Genomic DNA, 19,852 nt, shown 5'->3' with positions numbered 1-19,852 from the left:
CAGGATGCTTCAAACAGCTTCTGCTTTAAATGATGTAACAGCATTACGTCATTTAAAAGTGAGATCAATCAAAAATTCACATCTACTTGAATTTTGTCAAAAAAAAGCACTTCTTGCCAGTTGACATCTTGAATTGATCAAACAAACGAGTGACTGTGTGACATTTTCAGCTGACGCTTGACCTGTGTTATGACGGCATCACATTTTTAGGCTTTACAGCCGTTCAGGTTGGACATCTGCGGTCAGTTCACTGACATCCACACATGGATATTCCCGATGTTTCTCCTTCCTGCCACAGAGCTGACAGACCTGTGTGAACTTATAGGAGCCACTGACTCAGAGGGTCCCTCTCAGGTGAAGAGGACACTGTAGGTCCTGACTCCCACCAGCAGAGGGCGTGCTGATGTCACTGTGTGTGCGTGTGTGGTAGTCTGTTTTGAGCACGCTCCATCTGCTCTGTGCAGGACTGGTCTTTAGAACAAACTCTCTCCATTCTAAAAATTTATTTCACACCGACAGTCTCTCCTCCACGTGAGGTGATGATGACGCTACGCTGACTCATCTGTGTGTGTCTGTGCATGTGTGTGTGTGTGTGTGTGTGTGTGTGTGGTGAATGAATCAGGGACACTACCTCCTCTTTCCTCCTTCCTCCTCCTCTTATGTCGTGACGTTCATTCAGGAGGAAACTCCACAAACAGTCCTGAGGTATTCTGAGAGACTTTACTCACTGTGTGTGTGTGTGTGTGTGTGTGTGTGTGTGTGTGTGTGTGTGTGTGTGTGTGTGTGTGACTCACAGGGAAATACCTCTGTGGATGGAGGGAGGGATTAAACAGGCTGAGAGGTATAATTACTGTAACAGAGCAGAGAGGAAGAGTAGAGTGACCCTGCACACTGTTCGTTCAGTTCAGGACCATCGGGCCAGCACCAGGAGGACTAGCAACACCAGAACAAGCCTCACAGCGCATCAGACCTGCAGCGACTTCACGTCAGGGTTTCTAGTTTCCGCCCTGAAGTCTTTTGAATTTCAGAGGATTTCATCTGAAGAATCTCAAACCTGTTTCAAATAAAAACTCTACTGTCTTTTACTCTGCATCAGACCGCCAACCATTATGTGTTCTCTTTCTGCCGTGGTCTTTTCCATCTCAGCATGGCTTCTCATCGATGCCTCTCCGACCATCTCTCCGGCACCACGGCTGCAGGACTCGGCGGTGTCTTCTGACTGTCCTTCGTGCTCTTTGCCTCAGCTGAGGAGGAACTCGTCTTCGTCCGGAGCTCAGAGTGACATGGTGGAGGCAGTGAAGCGTCACATTCTCAACATGCTGCACCTGAGCGCCCGGCCCAACCTGACACAGCCAGTTCCTCGTGCCGCTCTGCTCAACGCCATCAAGAAACTTCACGTGGCCCATGTGGCTGAAGACGGCAGTGTGGAGATCCAGGAGGAGGGCCAGGGCACGGGCAATTCAGCACCACCTGAACCGCCATCTGAAATAATCACCTTTGGAGAGCCAGGTGAGTCCCACGGCACATCAGGCGTGGTTTATCTTCTTGTCCTGACAGAGAACACATCCAGTTTCTGAGTTCAGGGTCAGTGTTATTAGTGTTATTAGTTCTGGTTAAATACAGCCGTAGAAAGTTTTCAGGCTCACCACTGAGCCCTCTGACTGGTTAAAGCTAATTCTGCGAGGAGGCGTCTGGCAGAAAAAAACCCTTTAATGTAAGAACTGAAGACACGATGAGCCTTTGACATTCAGGATGGATTAAAGAGTGTCTGTAGGGAACATTTTCTCTTGGCTGGGTTAGGGTTCGGTTATTAACGTCAGCAGATCCAGACTCAGTGGAGTCTGTGGAGTCAGACTCTTCAGAGGTTCACTGACCGTCAGTGATGTCAGACTGTCTGTTTGCTCTTTCAGCTCATTCACAATAATCCAAAGAGGCCAAAGTGTGTTTACAGATTTCAGCCACAGGTTTTCATGTTCAGGTCAGAACATTCAGCTCACATTCATGTGTTTTACTGCAGTGCTGAAACTTCCAGTTTGTCTCCGAGTGAAATAAACGTGTTTGTTCTGTTGACAGAAACAAGGAAGGGTTCTCTGATGGAACGACAGCCTTGTTTCTTTCATTTCTGAACCCCAAAATGTAAACTAACAAATCAGCTTCTCATCAAAGTTCAAACAGTCACTGAAGATGTCCATCAGACAGACTGGTGACCAATTAGCGGACAAACTTTACTTCAAACAGGAATGTTCAAATGATCTGCTGGTTTGGGTCACAAAGACTCAGAGTAACAATCAATATGAGGACATCTTAAATCTACAGAGTATTTTCACTGAGAACAACAGCTGGAGAAAGTCTCAACAGATGAAAGATGAGGGAAACAATGGTCTGAACAGCGGTAGATCTTTGCTGGCAGAATCTTTGCTGCTTGTCATTAACCTGCTCTCAATCCACTGTGACTTACTGAAGATGATGATGGTTGCAAAGCCTTTAAAATCTCCTGTGAATACGGACCCGTCACATTGCTGCTTTGCTTTGTTCTATAAATAGTTGTCTCTATCAAAAGGCCCCTCAAAGGATGCTCGCCCAAATTAGTGCACAGTAATTTGGGCGAGCATACCAAGTGATCTTAGCGCGTAAATAATCTGTTCATTCAGATAAATCTGGGCCTCACTAATTATTCTCTAACAGGAGACAAAGAAGGAAGCGCTGAGACAGGACGGGCTTTTTTTTGTTGGGGTGGTGTCGGGTGGGTGGGGGCGGGGTTAGTGTCCTATATGACCAGGCTTGTTAACATCATTAACATCATTCCCTGAAATCAGGCCTGGTCTTTTTTTAGTGCCTTTCCTCATATTGAATATATTTAGAGGCTGAAGCTCCATTCGAGCTTTCACTGTTAAGAACATCGACTTTGTTCACTCATTAAAATTTCTATCTGGGGGGGGGGTGCGTCAGCGGGGTCATGGTTTCAAGTTCCTCGTTTGTTCCCTTCAGGGAAAAACAAACTGCCAGATGAAGTTGGTCTTTCCTAAGGCGTCTTCAGCACGTTTCATTTGATATCTTCCCAAACTCAGACACAGGTTATCGCCCACACCAACCCTAATCCACCCAGACTTAACCCTAAACCACATTAACCCATCCAGTTTCCACTTAAAATACAATCTGAGAGGTCAAAGGTCAAAGACTATCAGACTGAATTCTGAACGCCCCTCTGTCATTGTCAAGGGTCAGAGATCGCACTGTTTTAGACTGAAATTTTCTGACTCTGAGCAGTAAATGTGACACAGCACTAATGTCCTAACTATTCTCTTTCACAGGCGACGGGCCAAACACGGTGACCTTTGACATTTCAAGGGAGGGCAGTGGCTCGTCTGTGGTGGAGCAGGCAAACGTTTGGATCTTCCTGAAAATGTCAAAGATGAACCGCCTGAGAAGCAAAGTGATGCTGCGGCTTTATCGTGACGATGATGACGAGGACTGTGTTTCAGAGAAGATGGCGGACACCCGTCGTAGTGGCTGGCACACCCTCGCCATTCCTCGCACTGTTCAGAATCTACTGGACGGCGGCAGCAGTCCTCTTAGGTTACGGATTTCCTGTCCTCTGTGTCTCGAAGCAGGTGCCGCTCCCGTCCTGACGCCTGCAAACGGTGAACCGGCCACGGGACGAGATCAGTCACACCGGCCGTTCCTCATGGTGGCGCTTCGAGATCAAGAGGAGGTGGCTAAGCGCCGAGCTAAACGAGCTCTGCAGTGCGATGGGAAAATCCGCATCTGCTGCAAACGAGAGTTTTACGTGAACTTTAAAGACATCGGCTGGAGCGACTGGATCATCGCTCCGGCTGGTTACCACGCCAACTACTGCGAAGGCGACTGTCCAAACCACATGGCAAGCATTGGAAGCTCACCGCTGTCTTTCCATTCAACGGTCATCAACCATTATCGCATGAGAGGCTACAGCCCATTTCAAAACATCAAGTCGTGCTGCGTGCCAACGAGGCTGCGAGCAATGTCAATGCTCTACTACAACGAAGAGCAGAAGATTATCAAGAAGGACATCCAGAATATGATCGTGGAGGAGTGCGGCTGCTCGTGAACAGCTGCCTTTTGCTCTGCTGCTTCTACCAGACGTGGAAAAGACTCTGGAAACTGTCAGAGAACCTCTGAGAAATATTCTATGAAACCTGCAACCTGCAGGAAGAAACATCTGATATGCTCTTTCCCAGGAAAGACAGTCTCCTGTGTTCAGTGAATTTTTGTGTTTCATACTGGGAGAGACTTTTCCACATTGGAATGTGCTGAGGATACTATGCAACGTGGATGTCTCTGTGTGCTTCATCAGTGTTGGTTTTCTGCTGCTCAGAGAACATTTCCACATTATTAGCATGTTCCACTGAAGCTGAAAGTAGTTAATCTGGTTGCTGAAGCCAAACGTTATTTTCGTTATTGTTATGAAACACACTGAATGTAGATATTTGCACAGTAATAGGTATTTCTAGATGCATTGCCTCAGTTTGGATTCAGATGAAAGCCAAAGACAAATGTTTGGTTCATTTTCCTGAGAGACAAACGGCTGAAATCCACCTGTGTCAGATTAAACCTTTAATCTGCTGAAACAAAAACAAACTGAAGACATTTCTCTTCACATCAATCTTTAATTGTAATATATGTTGTTTCTGTAATTTATTTCCATTGATTGTTTTCTCATTAAACGGACTACCAATCCACATTTTGTCTCTGTCTTTGGAAAACTCTAAATAACACAAGTCTTTGCATTTCAATGACTCTCTGAGAGTTCGTGCCACCCTCAGGACAAACCTTGCACTGCAAATATGAGAACAGCTCAGCCATTATGAACTCTTTCAAACAGGGGTGGGGAACTCCAGGCCTCGAGGGCCGCTGTCCTGCAGGTTTTAGATGTGTCAGCTGATTCCTCAACATGTCCTGAAGTGCTCCAGAGGCCTGGTAATGAACTAATCATGTAATTCAGCTCTGTTGACCCAGGGTGAGATCTAGAACCTGCAGGACATCGGCCCTCGAGGCCTGGAGTTCCCCACCCCTGTTTTAAAAGGTTTATTAAGGTCAATCATGAGTTAATATCACAGATTTGGGCTAGCTCAAACATCACTAAAGTGTATCCTGACTAAAGCAAAATGAAGATCTGAAAAGCAGGAAGTGATTTCATTTACTGCAGATCAGTCATTTTATTTCAGATTTGGTGTGATTGCTGGCACCCAGCCGCTTGGTTTTCAGGTTTCAAAGTGGGGTTTTTTTTTTGCAACCAGCCTTTATTTGATTCTCGAACCCTAACTCTTTTCAGAGGAAGACGTGCTTATGGGAAACTTTCAGGCAGCTACTCTCTGATGTTATTCATGCTGTAAATGGTAAACAGACTTGTTCTTAAATAGCTCTTTTCTCCTCTAAGCACATTTCCTCTAAGCTTCATTCATACAGATACTTTTCTTCTATACTCAAGCACCTTTCAAACATCCACAAACACACTGACACCCTGATGGGTTCAGTATCTTGGCCTGGACATGCAGGCTGGACTCCTGACGCATGTGTTCAAAGACACCCAGCCCCTCAGCTCTGAGCTGAACTCTGTTTTCACACATTCACAAAGCCATTCAGAGCGATGGAGAAATCTGAGAGCCAGCTCTTTGTCTTCAGGTAAAAATGGGAGCGATGGCTGGCAGACTGAGAGGCTCCTTCACGTTCACCTCTGTCTGTTCTGCCCCCTGATTGGCTGTTGACAGTGGTAAAGTTAAACCTTTCGCAGGCTGAAAGCAGCGGAGCAGCCAGCTGGCATGGTGGCGCTCTGTTTGTTCACTGACCTACAAACTCATCGCTGAGTTAACAAGTTGGTTTAAGAACCACAAAGACTGTTGAGGCAAACCCAAAGAATTCTGGGTACTGGAGCACAGAAACACTTGATGAAAAGAGCCTGAAACACAACATCAGGAGTCAGTTTCAAACGTGCCCACAGAGCTGCAGGCTGAGAAAAAACAATATATCCGAAAGGGTTGTAGACAAAAGTACAGAAAAAAAACAAACAGAATGCAGAAACATTTAAGCTAAGATGCCTGTGATTGGCTGGAAACAGGGCCAGTACCCTCACCCATTGAATCCTGGGAGAGACTCCAGCAGTTACTGAGGTTATCAGGCTTATCAGCACTCTGGGCACTGATGAAACTCTTTGGACAATGACCAGCTTCAGCTCAGAGAGGTACTATTTGGAAGGTTTGAACTTGTTGGACCCAAACAGAGGAATTTGCGAGAGTTTAACTTTTAGCTTAAATTGTTTAAATTCACACAAACAGAGATATGGTTTAGATGGCAATTACATGAGAAAACCACTGTGGCGTGGGTGTGGTCTCTGGCCAGCTGCAGAGGAGGGGTGACGCAGTGAGTTCCCGGGGCAGCGCAGGGGCGGGGTGAACAAGTGTGCTGGGATCTGACAGTGATTGTGTCTCTTTATATGTTGGCAGTGACAGTCGGAGGAGGGAAGCGTACGTGACAACAGAGAGAGAGAGTGGGAGTGTCTGTGTCCCAGTAAAAACCACAGTATTAAATAAAAGTTCTGCTGTCATCATATTTGCTCCAGCTTATGTTTCTTGGGTCCAACGTTACAACCACCAATAACATCAGTCCATTGTCTTTGTTCTAAACAAAGTGAGATCCTTACAGCTGACGGGTTAGATCCCCAATAACACAAACCATCATGAACAGGCAGAACATATACTGTAAAAAAAAACAGGAGTCAACGCTGCTCTGAGCCTTTATATTTTAACACATTGGTTAAAATGTGTGTTCTTGTGAAATGTGTAGCATGTTTCCTCTGTATAAAACAATACATTATTACCATTAGAAACGAGTGGGATACCCTTTGGTTACTAAAGCTGTGCTGTATGAAAGAGATAGATGTATTGCCTGTAAAACAGAAATCATTCCTGAAGGTTTTGTTTATAATTAATGACATTATATATAATGTTAGTGAGAATTCATGTTTGGTTTCCACAGGTCTACATCGGGCATCAGTTCAATTCATTTTTATTGAACTGAAAAAAGGAATTGAATTTATATCATGACGACAGTTGCCTCACTGTGTTTGATGAGCCTTATTGTAAGGTAAAGACCCTACGATAATACACACTGTAAATGTATTTTACAAGTATTAAAGGCTAAAGGCCACATGTACTCTGGAATATCTGAATGGCAGATCTGATTAATTACACTATAAACTACTGAAACTCTGTCTGTGACTCAGGGTGTTTCGATTTCGATTCTTTCCCTGATTTCGATGCAATAGTTGTGATCCCTGTTTAATATTTGTATTCTTAGTTTTGTTATCATTCCTCCTCTGTTTCCTTGTCATCTTGGGTCTAGTTTCCTGTGTTATTGATGTCTATCTGTGCTCGTGCCCTCTGTATGTGGTCAGGCTAAGCCTCAGTGTGTCTCTCGTACTTCCCGTGTTATTTTTTCAGTTTCCCGTTGTCAGGCACTGGCTCTGTGCACCAGCAGTTTGAGTTTATTTTGTATTTTTGATTTCTTATGTTATATTGGAAATAGGTTAAGTTGAGGGAGTACTTGAGTCTACCACATGTCCTGATGTATGAGTCTTTTCTTGTCTTCAGTGTTTTTTCTTTCAGTAATGCATGTCCGTTAGTCTCTCCTCGGTTCCATGTTCTAATTGTCCGGCTTGTGCTGTCATGTCTACGTCGCTCCATGTTTCCTGTTTCATTTTGAAGAGTCTGGTGTTTCCATGTCCAGTGTGTATAGTTTTGGTCCCCCTATGGCGTCATGTTCATTAGTGTCAGCTGTGTCTCCCCAGGTGTTTCCACTTCCATCATTATCCTCCTGTGTATTTGAGTCGTCTGTCTCCTTTGTTCTTTGTCTTCACGTCAGGTCACAGAGTTTTTTCCCCTACTGTTCAGGTTCTTGTTCATGCTGTTTTGATTATTGCACAGTTACATTTTTGCATGTTCCCGTTCAGTTTCATATTCATGTCTTTTCCCAGTTTAAGTTGTAGTTTAGGTCTGCCTTTGTTTTCGCCTTCCTTATCTGTTTTTTTTTGCATCAGTCACAATAAAGGCTCGCTTTTGTTTAAACTTCAGTTCATTTCTTCCATTTCTGCTTTTGGGTCCACTCTACAAACACACCGGTGATCCCTGCCATGGCACTCTTCCTGTGTGCATTGTGTTCTGTTCTGCTTCCCATCTCATCAGTCACACTGTGTTCAGCTGTGTTCCTCACATGTTTCTTCTCTGCCCTGATTCTTTCTTGTGTATATACAGTGGGGCAAAAAAGTATTTAGTCAGCCACCGATTGTGCAAGTTCCCCCACTTAAAATGATGACAGAGGTCAGTAATTTGCACCAGAGGTACACTTCAACTGTGAGAGACAGAATGTGAAAAAACAATCCATGAATCCACATGGTAGGATTTGTAAAGAATTTATTCGTAAATCAGGGTGGAAAATAAGTATTTGGTCAATAACAAAAATACAACTCAATACTTTGTAACATAACCTTTGTTGGCAATAACAGAGGTCAAACGTTTACTATAGGTCTTTACCAGGTTTGCACACACAGTAGCTGGTATTTTGGCCCATTCCTCCATGCAGATCTTCTCGAGAGCAGTGATGTTTTGGGGCTGTCGCCGAGCAACACGGACTTTCAACTCCCGCCACAGATTTTCTATGGGGTTGAGGTCTGGAGACTGGCTAGGCCACTCCAGGACTTTCAAATGCTTCTTACGGAGCCACTCCTTTGTTGCCCGGGCGGTGTGTTTTGGATCATTGTCATGTTGGAAGACCCAGCCTCGTTTCATCTTCAAAGTTCTCACTGATGGAAGGAGGTTTTGGCTCAAAATCTCACGATACATGGCCCCATTCATTCTGTCCTTAACACGGATCAGTCGTCCTGTCCCCTTGGCAGAAAAACAGCCCCATAGCATGATGTTTCCACCCCCATGCTTCACAGTAGGTATGGTGTTCTTGGGATGCAACTCAGTATTCTTCTTCCTCCAAACACGACGAGTTGAGTTTCTACCAAAAAGTTCTACTTTGGTTTATCTGACCACATGACATTCTCCCAATCCTCTGCTGTATCATCCATGTGCTCTCTGGCAAACTTCAGACGGGCCTGGACATGCACTGGCTTCAGCAGCGGAACACGTCTGGCACTGCGGGATTTGATTCCCTGCCGTTGTAGTGTGTTACTGATGGTGACCTTTGTTACTTTGGTCCCAGCTCTCTGCAGGTCATTCACCAGGTCCCCCCGTGTGGTTCTGGGATCTTTGCTCACCGTTCTCATGATCATTTTGACCCCACGGGATGAGATCTTGCGTGGAGCCCCAGATCGAGGGAGATTATCAGTGGTCTTGTATGTCTTCCATTTTCTGATGATTGCTCCCACAGTTGATTTTTTTCACACCAAGCTGCTTGCCTATTGTAGATTCACTCTTCCCAGTCTGGTGCAGGTCTACAATACTTTTCCTGGTGTCCTTCGAAAGCTCTTTGGTCTTGGCCATGGCGGAGTTTGGAGTCTGACTGTTTGAGGCTGTGGACAGGTGTCTTTTATACAGATGATGAGTTCAAACAGGTGCCATTCATACAGGTAACGAGTGGGGGACAGAAAAGCTTCTTACAGAAGACGTTACAGGTCTGTGAGAGCCAGAGATTTTCCTTGTTTGAGGTGACCAAATACTTATTTTCCACCCTAATTTACGAATAAATTCTTTACAAATCCTACCATGTGAATTCATGGATTTTTTTTCACATTCTGTCTCTCACAGTTGAAGTGTACCTCTGGTGCAAATTACTGACCTCTGTCATCATTTTAAGTGGGGGAACTTGCACAATCGGTGGCTGACTAAATACTTTTTTGCCCCACTGTATTGTCTGTGTCTCCTGTGGTCCATTGTCACAATGTCCCTGAGCCCTTAATGCTGAGTGTTCTGTCCTGTTAATGTTCCTTTTAGTTGTGGTGTGTGTGTATGTATATATGTGTGTGTGTGTATACACACACACACACACACACACACACATATATATATATATATATGTGTGTGTGTGTGTGTGTGTGTGTGTGTGTGTGTGTGTGTATATATGTGAGTGTGTGTGTGTATGTGTGTGTGTGTGTATGTATATATATGTATCCTGCTTGACTCACACAGCATTATGATACATACCACTTTCCTGGTTTGGTCATTTTTCAATACCTACATGGTTAACATTCATTTTAAAAACGATGACTATCAGAATTTCCTTTCCCCAGTTAACATGTATTTGCTGGCCTATTCACCATCACAGTGATACCCTTCATCTCTGACTGGGCTGTTTTATCGAACCAGCTAACACTGAAAAGGCCCGGCTGTGATGTTCTTCATAGTCACCTGCCTCAGGTTCAATGACTTTAAGCTGATGACAGCACAGTGAAGTGGATGGATTATGTTTTGGTGGCACAATATAAACAAAAAGTTAGTCAATGATGTTTCTTTATTCCCACATTCATCTTCAGCCCTTGGCACAGTAAACCACACAGTGAAGTACACACTAAGCAGCATCTCCCAGTATCACGGCAAAGCATGCAATCTCCACCATCAGCTGTTACATCAGGATGAGCATTAGCGAGGGGAGGCCCTGGGTGACCGGACGTGAACCAAGTACAGATCAGCTGGAGCTCACTGCAGGGCTGACCTCAAACTAGCTCAGTTTGTTCAGAGAGATACAAACAGTTGGAGAGGAAGAGACTGAGCAAATAGTCAGAGTTCATTCACTGCATCTCTGCAGCCGGAAATGTTAACTGAGCAATGTTTGGACCCACACACTGGTTTCACTGGGTTTACTGGTTTAAGTGTGTGACAGACAGTCACTGCAGTCAGAAACTGAAGCATCACTACACTGGGTTGACTGGAGGACAGATGGTCACAGAGCCTGTTTCACATGTTTCAGTCATCCCCACCTGCTCTTTCAGTATTGGCTTAGGACACTAAAAAATGAGCTCTGTCATTGTTTGTCAGGTAAAAAAAAGGCAGATTTATTCACAAAGCAGGGGTTATGATGACATAATACATCTGGAAAGAGCCTGTAAAAAGAAAAATAGGTTATACAGGATTTTTTTTGACACATAGAACAAAGGAAAATGAAGACAAATATAAGAAATATCGAAATAAATTAACATCTATTATGCGATATGAAAAGAAAAGATATTATGAACAGCTGCTTCAAAAACATAAAAGTAATATTAAGGCTACCTGGAGTGTATTAAATAGGATAATAAAAAATCAACATAATATATGTTCTCCAACACGTATTGTAACAAGAGGTAATGTAGTGATTGAGAATACTGAGAGCATAGTTAATGAATTTAATGATTACTTTGTTTTGTTTTGTTTTCTTTTTTTTGCCTGTCCCGTTTGGCTCTTTTGCCATCAGAATTGTTGTCTAAAGGCAAAAAAAGATGCCCAACGGATTTACTTTACCAAATTGACCATCCCAGCCTTGCCGTAATGGTCCATTTGATTCACCTTTTATTGTTTATTTTATTTTCACTTACTGAATACGGGACAGACTTGACTGGGGGAAAGAAGGGGAGAAAGAAAGAGGGAAAGAGATACAGCTGAGAAGAGGGACGGGGGAGAAGGGCAAAAAATAAAAACCAACAGAATGGGCAGGAAAAAAAATGCATATATCAATCACCTGGATCACCTGCTGAGAAAGAAAAAAAGAAAACAAGCAGAAGAGAACAAGAGTAATAGAATAAACAGCATCACAATGATATATGGGAATATGACAGTAAATACTAAATATTAAACATTATTGTGCAGCACATAAGATCAACAGAACAGTGTGCTTTGAGGTAGGAGCCAAAAAGGGTGTAGTTTGTGGGTGTGATCACCCGTGTGTACACCTGTGAGCATGGACGCGCTTGTTTTTAAAAGGTTCCTTCATGTAATGATCTGCTAGAGGGTGTGGGGGGGCCACAGCCCCGTCCTCCAGGGCATGAAGCAGGTATGGAGGAGATCAAAACTCCAGACATCCAGAGGCCCCCAGAACACAAGAGACCAAGGAAGACCAACAGAGGGGCAGCCGCGCCACTGTCCCAGAAAGAGCTGAGGAGAGTCCCAGATGAGGGCTCACTCAGCAGCCGCGGAGCAGAAGCCAGGGGGAGTTGCAGTGACGCGCCCGTGAGCTCCGCCGGCAGCCAGCCGTGCCTGAGTGACCGAGCCCCAGGCCGAGAGGCCGGGGGCACCCCACCTCCGAAGTGGCCCGAGCGAGCCCCAGGCTCCAGGCCCCGATAAGCGGCCGCCAAGGAGTGAGCCGGTGTGTACCTGGACACCCACCCCCGGACACAAAGAACCACCAACGCACCGACACCTGAGGGAGTCCGCCACCGGCAGGGGAAGTGGTGGTAGGGGGAGATAGGCCTCCAAACCTTGGAGGGCCTGAGATGTCCCCAGAGAGGTGGCGCCTGACACCCAACCTGGCATATAGACACAGAAATACAGGCACACACATATACAAACATCCATTCCCACCCTCATGCTCTCATATGCACTTACTCCACACTCAACCAACGTGGAGACAGACATAAAGAGACGCTGTACACACGATCACACTCCCCAAGCGTACTCTACAAACCGGGTCTAGGTACCCTTACCCCTGAAGGGGGAACTGCACCCAGACCCAGGTGGTGTTACCCTTTTCCCTGCGGTGGGGGGAGGCAGACCGCCCCGACTCCGCAGCAGCAGGGAGGCCCCACACTCCAGACCGCAGTCGGACGGCCAACTCCTCCTCCTAGCCCCCCCGCTCCAGCAGGTCGCAGAGAACGGGGGTGAGAGAAGACTCCAAACCTCCCTCCACCCGCTCATTGTAGTGTTGATGCATGTGTGTTCTAAGGTGCATTTAAAACCCAGGAGGGCATGGAGCTACCTGCCAGAGAGCAGCAGGTAAGCGCATGGTCCCTCCTGCTAGCCCTCAATGTCTACGTGTATTTAACCTTGAGAGGTGGGCAACGACGCCAGGGGTGGGGTGTACACCCTGATGGTACTTTGGATTCCGTGTATCGTGCCCACCCCCAAGATCCTATATGTATGTGTAATGAGAGTGTGAGTAATGTGAATGTCTAAGTTGTGGGATAAAATTGAGGCAGAGGCAGCCAGAAGGGGACAGGGGGGGGGGGGGGGGGTAGCCTCCTCTGCACCCTGGTGACATACCCCTACTCCAAGGTCCTGCATGTGTGGGTGGTTGTGGTGGAACGGGAAGAGGGAGGCAGCTGGAGATGGGGAGGGAAGGAAGGGAGGGGCAGGTGACCCCTCCCTGGGGCCAGCTCCCCCGCTGACCCCAGTAGGCACCCCTATACTCCGCGACCCGCCAGGGAAAGGGGGCCCAGGCCCATCCAGACCGGGGCCCAGTGCAGCAGCGCCTCCCGGCCCCACAGAGCCCGGGACAGTCCACCCAACCCCACCACAGAGAAAACTGCACCCACCCCACCATCCACTCATCTTCCAGACTACATAAGACAATAAACACCCAGGCTGAGATCTTCCTCCACCTCTCCTGTATCTCCCCCTCCTGCAGAGAGAGCTCCCGAGGAGAGGAAAGCTCCTGCAAGATGTGACAATCTCCCCCACCAGTTGAAGAGCCCCCCAGGTGGCTCGATGCACCGGCGGCACCCTGCTCCAGGGGTGGGCCCCCATGCACCCACCCGCCCACAACCCCGGCAACACACCAACCAGGACCCAAGCCCCCAAGGCCCGGCCCGGGCCCCAGCCCAGAGACGGAGCGCCCCCAGAATCTCACGCCCATCCCAGACCCACCCAGGGGCAGCCAGGCTACCAGGTCAGTAACCCACGTCCGTCAGCACAGACCCTCCCCTAGCCCCGCTGCACGCAGCCGCGAGGAAACAGTCACCTGAGAGCCAACAGAGCCCCTAACCGGACATGACCGCTACCCCGGGTTGAGCCCCCCAAGGAAGATGCCTCCGGGGAACCCCCCGACGCCCTAAGCCTGTCCCTACCCCCACACCAATCACAACAGTGAAGGCGGGACCAAACTATGACCCCCCCACCCCCACTAGGTGATGGAGCTGATCAAAGGAGCCCAGAGCAATTGATCTGATGTGGTGGCAGAGGCTGTGATGATTACTTTGTTAATGTAGGTCCCAACTTGGCAAAAGAGATTTCTGTACCAGGAGGAAATGATGAAGTAGATTCTACTTCTTGTAAATGTAGCTCAATGTTTCTTGGTGGAGTCTGTGAGAGTGACATTGTAGAAGTGGTGAGTAAATTCAAGAGTAAAAAATCCACGGATTGTGACGACCTTGACATGTCGCTAATTAAAGAAGTTCTTCATAGTGTCCTTCAGCCGTTAACATACATTTGTAACAAATCATTTCAAACTGGAATTTTTCCAGATAAAATGAAAATTGCCAAAGTGATCCCACTATATAAAACTGGTGATAAACAGATTGTGTCAAACTATAGACCGGTATCTTTACTGCCTCAGTTTTCAAAGATTCTTGAAAAACTATTTGCAAACAAACTAGATTCTTTTATTGATAAATATGATTTATTGAATGATCATCAGTATGGGTTCAGAAGAAATCGCTCAACATCTCTAGCTGTGATGGAATTTATTGAAAATATTGCAACGGCTGTGGATGAAAAACAGTTTGGAATAGGTGTGTTCATTGATTTACGTAAAGCCTTCTATACGATAGATCATTCTTTACTTTTACAGAAGTGTGAAAGGTATGGTTTAAGAGGTGTTGTACAATTCTGGTTAAATAGTTACTTGAATAATAGGTTCCAATATGTGAGTATTAATAACATGAAGTCTAAACTTAGAAAAATAACTTGTGGAGTTCCGCAAGGATCTGTTTTGGGACCTAAGTTATTTTTACTTTATATAAATGATATTTGTACAGCCAGTGATACTTTAAAATATGTGATGTTTGCTGATGATACAAACTTATTTTGCTCTGGAAAAGACATAAAGAAATTACTGAAAACAGTGGAAACAGAACTCATGAAGTTAAATAGATGGTTTGTATTTAATAAACTATCATTGAATGAAAGTAAAACAAAATTTATGTTATTTGGAGGTAGTAACAGTAATATTAAAGTAAAATTGAATTTAAATAATGATGAAATTGAAAGAGTATATGAGACAAAATTTTTAGAGTAATTATTGATGATAAACTTTGTTGGAAGCCCCACATAGAACATGTGAAACGGAAATTATCCATGTCTATTTCTATTCTTTATAAAACAAGAGATTTTTTGAATAAGAACTGCCTTTATTTATTGTATACTTGCCTTTGTTTGCCTTATATGACCTACTGTGCAGAAATTTGGGGGAACACATACAAAACATATTTGGATTCAATATTTAAATTGCAAAAAAGAGCTATTAGAATAATAAATAAAGTTGGATATAGGGAGTCCACCAACCAGTTTTTTGTAGGATCATCTATGTTAAAATTCATGGACATTATATATTCTAAAACTTTAGAAATGATATATCGTGTGATGAAAAAGAATGTTCCAATTTGTATTTTAAGTATGTTTCAACTAAGAGATGGAAAATATGATTTGAGGGGGTCTTATAAGTTTGAAATGCCTAAAGTGAGAACCAATGTTAAGTATAGATGTGTGTCAGTTTTGGGAGTGAAATTATGGAATGGACTTAATGATGAACTCAAGATGTGTTTTTCTTTGTCATTCTTCAGGAAGATTTTAAAAATTAGTATCATACAAGGTTATAGAAATTTGGTTTGTTAAAAAAAATTTGTGTTGATTTAATTTCTTGATTTATCATTGATTTCTTTTCAAACTGTTATACAACTTATTTATCAATGCTATTTATTTTCTTGGTTAAGGATTTGATTACTTCTATGGGGGTAAGGGATAGGATAAGTATAAGCCATAAGGCTTCAGCCTATTCCTTTTTCGGTTACTGTTTGAGTACTTTTATTTAAAATTATAATCTGTTGTTGTTGTTGACTGGAATAAAAATTTCAATTAAAAAAATAAATTAAAAAAAATAAAATAAAAATAATAATACATGGTAAATGTCCCATTACATAAAACTTCATACCACGCAGAGTCTGTTCTACCAAACAGCCCCACCGATCTCAGCAGGTCCAGGTCCCACACCCAGGAGCCTTAAAGAAAAGGATCACATTGAGAACGAGGGACCCACTGGTAAAGGGAAGTACACGACTGGCAGATGCTTTTGCTATGGCACATCTGGTGCATGTTACAAGATGTTTCCAACTGTATAACTGATGCAGAAGAGTGCAAGGAGTGTCTTGCCCCATCTGGCAGATCTATCCTTGCAGCTAGTTTCAGTAAGAAGTTGTTAAGACCTGCGACCAAATCAAAACGTTGGTCACAGAGGGACTGCCAGAGGTCATCACAAATGTCTAACATCACATGGTCTGCAGCAACAAAAATAAAAAATCACCACAATGTTTTATCAAAAGCCCAGCAACCAATAACAAATCTAGAATTAATGTATAAGCACCAACCAAAGTGGCATACCTAAAGGTTCCTCCAGATTCTCTAGTCAAGCAAAACATCCCCAAGATGCCAAGAAAGAAGGAATCAAGCTTCAACAAAGCTCTCATAAAAACTCCGAACACAGCTAAGGTGCCTACAGAGAAGCTGCCAGAATAAAACTTCCTGTCACGGTCTATGGACCTTCTTGTGCCTCCTTGTAATCTCTCCTGTCATGCGCTTTTCGATTTACTATCTGTTTCATGTTAGCCATGTTAACCAAACAAGCATTTCATTATTCCAACCAGGTACTTTGTTAGGCCACAAATCCATAGACATGTGTACCAGAACAAGTGCAGCAGTAACGATAATGCCACAGAGTCTGTGCCAGTATATCCAGAATAAATCTCAATCCTAGTCTAGACAGATACTTGTGGTAGGTACTTGATTAGACTTGCACCAGACAATAAGCAGAAACCGGTAACACCCTATAAATCAGGAAAATGTTCCTGAGGCATCACCCACATTCTCCGCTGCACTTAGGAGGAAACCTGGCAGATCAGCCACACCTAAGGGATGCAGAGGTCATGCAAACTTGCCCCAAAGGACTTTTTATGTCTTCAATACATGGATTTGGACATCCACTAAAGCTAACCAAACAAAAGTAATGAAACCCACTAATCCAAAGAAAACGCTGTCTTTTGTGGAACTCCTCAAAGCATTCTGCACAATGCTGAAATAATTAAACTCAAACGAAAAGCTCCCCAGTCTCACCCCCAATGAGGTTGACTATTCTGTGTTTGATAAGTCCACAGGAGGTGGACTCCAAATGTCAAGCCAGTGGAGTATCCGTAGTCCACAACAGGAAATGCTGCACAGGTTTGAAACCTAGATGCAGTGAGCAGGAGGACAATATGAAACCTTAGATCCTCTATGATGCCCTCCAACACAAAACTCTCCTGACCAGGTGTAACGAGCAACTCATCAAGGGTCACTTTTTGGTGAAAGAGCAGCTCCTCAGAGTTTCTGTGCTGCTTAAGTTTGCAGTGCCAGTAGTGCTGATGAAGTTAGACCAAAATGACGCAGATGGTGCCCTCATGGGTTTATTCATGATGTAATCTAATGAAGCTTGTTCTGTCCGCGCTGGCTAAATTTATCCCTGCTAAACTCTTGGTGAGGACCTTCTCCTTCCATCAGGACTGTTAGTTTATTTTTACAGGTGAGGTGTTTTTGATCAAACGTGCATACAGTCTGACGGAGGCAGTGACGACGTGAATGTGCAGACGGACTGCGAGGAGGGAAGACGTCCAGAGAAACGTGATGAGAGGTGGAGGATCATCGTGTGAGTCAAACTGAAGGATCTATTTTTTCTGTGTGGGCAGGCTGCAGGACACGTCAGTGTTGTTAGAAGCCCCAATAACCTCGACACCACCTCCACTACAAACTGCTACTCTATCACTGAACGCAGACTCACTGCTGCTATTCAAAGGCATTCACCCCCACAGATTCACTCACTCACACTCCGCTGCAGCTAAATTAAACCTGACTTCATTTGTCATCTGTAACTCATATCTCAGGGACTCTTCTTTTATTTAGATGTGAGAAAGATGAGTCCTCTGGCGGAAGAGTCGCTTTGTGTCAGCAGGTGAAAAGAATCAGAAAATTTCACTTTTTATTTATTCATGATGATGACAGGATGACCTACATGATCGTATGTGAGGCCCAGAGTTCAGGTTTTCCTGTTATCCCCAAGAAGCAGACAGTGTTTTGTGTCTGTGAGGGCTTATTTCAAACATGTTAAAACATAAACTATACAAACAACAATCACAATAAATAACAAAAAGGAGCTGGAAGAAACCTAAGCCTGTTTAATCCCCATGTATACATGCTCACTGTATACTACAGAAACAGACAGAGAGGAAAAATCTTTTATTAGAATAGAATAGAATAGAATAGAATAGAATAGAATAGAATGCCTTTTTTGTCACTACACACACATGTACAATGAGAGTCAGAGCATCTCCTACTCAGTGCAGACATGAGGCAAAAGTTCTGCAGCACTACATACATATGAACAGTATTCAAACATATAACAAGTACAAATATACAAATATTGGGGGGGGAAAATACATAATGTTATGTATTTACAGTGTGGGTTTTTGCACGTAACTCAGTATTGCACAGTGCTGATGGTAGCTGTGTTGTCTGTGTATAGTAGTCCTTGGATTGGGGGCTGGAGCTGTGTTGTCAGTGCATGTGTGAGTTCAGGCTGGTTATGGCTCTTGCAAAGAAACTGTTTTTGAGTCTGTGGGGTTTTGTGCGCTGCCCTGAGGAAAGCAGGCTGAACATGAAACCAGGGTGGGAGCTGTTCTTGATAATGTTTGCTGCTCTGCTGAGGCAGCGGGAGGAATAAATGTACATCAAGGAGGGGAGAGGGCAGCTGAAGGCTCACTCTGTCCACCTTAGTGCAGTTGCTGTACCATACTGTAGAATAATCCTTTAATTGTCCCACAAGGGGAAATTTGGTTGTAACAGCAGCCAAAAAGACAAATATACAAACAAACAGGACACAGGACACGGAACAGAAACATACACAATTTTGCTTACATATTTACATTAAGGACAATGGTTACTATAAACAGAGAGTACTGTACAGTTATTAAATTACATAAAAATAATTACAGGTAAGAGGCAAACCAGGTTGTAGTGCGAATTGGTTAATTAACTAACTTATTGCAGTTACAGCGCAGATGTAAACATCTATGTTTGTTGGGAGCAGTTCAGATTGTACAGTCTGACAGCTGCAGGGAGGAAGGACCAACTGTGGTGCAGTGTGTAAGCAGGCTCTCCACGAATGAGCGGTAAAAGGTAGGTTGGAGTCCAGCTTCTACTTCCTGAGGACCCTCAGGAAGTGCAGCCGCTGTTGTGCCTTTTTAACGACCGCTGAGATGTTGTCTGTCCAGGAGATGTCAGTGGAGATGAGGACACCAAGGAACCGGAAGCTGTGGACCCTCTCCACACACTCCCTGTTGATGTAAAGGGGGGCTAAGTCAGTGCTGTACCTCCTGAAGTTGACAATGACCTCTTTGGTTTTCTTGGTGTTCAGTGCCAGGTTGTTCTCTGAACACCAGGCTGCCAACTTCAGGACTTCCTCTCTGTAGTCTGCCTCATCTCAAAGGGAGATGAGTCTGTGGTGTCATCAGCAAACTTGATGATGAGATTGTACAAATAACAGTGGATTCAGACAATCGCTGTACCTGGTGTCTTTCATTATCCCAGTCATCATGTTGATAATGATGATATTAATATACATTACTAATTATTTGTAAGTACTTGGCCCCCACCTCCCCCCACTGTCA

At 44.4% G+C, this 19,852-nt stretch overlaps 1 protein-coding gene across 1 annotated transcript; it reads left to right on the top strand.

The window, feature by feature from the left end:
- The first annotated feature begins 372 nt into the window (after positions 1–372).
- On the top strand, positions 373–4,861 carry inhbab (inhibin subunit beta Ab). The gene is made up of 2 exons (XM_040023480.1): positions 373–1,509; positions 3,312–4,861. The coding sequence occupies exons 1-2, from the start codon at positions 1,110–1,112 to the stop codon at positions 4,085–4,087; spliced, it is 1,176 nt and encodes a 391-aa protein (XP_039879414.1). The 5' UTR covers positions 373–1,109; the 3' UTR covers positions 4,088–4,861.
- The last annotated feature ends 14,991 nt before the right edge of the window (positions 4,862–19,852 follow it).

Source organism: Simochromis diagramma, unplaced genomic scaffold, assembly GCF_900408965.1.
Source record: "Simochromis diagramma unplaced genomic scaffold, fSimDia1.1 OVJJ01000385.1, whole genome shotgun sequence".
NCBI lineage: Eukaryota > Metazoa > Chordata > Actinopteri > Cichliformes > Cichlidae > Simochromis > Simochromis diagramma.
Note: the sequence above shows the minus strand (reverse complement) of the source record. Positions and strands in the feature narration are given on the sequence as shown.

Excerpts from the sequence above, each read along its gene's own strand:
- inhbab (XM_040023480.1), top strand. The coding sequence starts at position 1,110 with ATGTGTTCTCTTTCTGCCGTGGTCTTTTCCATCTCAGCATGGCTTCTC. Across the intron at positions 1,510-3,311 it reads AATCACCTTTGGAGAGCCAG|GCGACGGGCCAAACACGGTG; the intron begins GTGAGTCCCACG and ends TCTCTTTCACAG.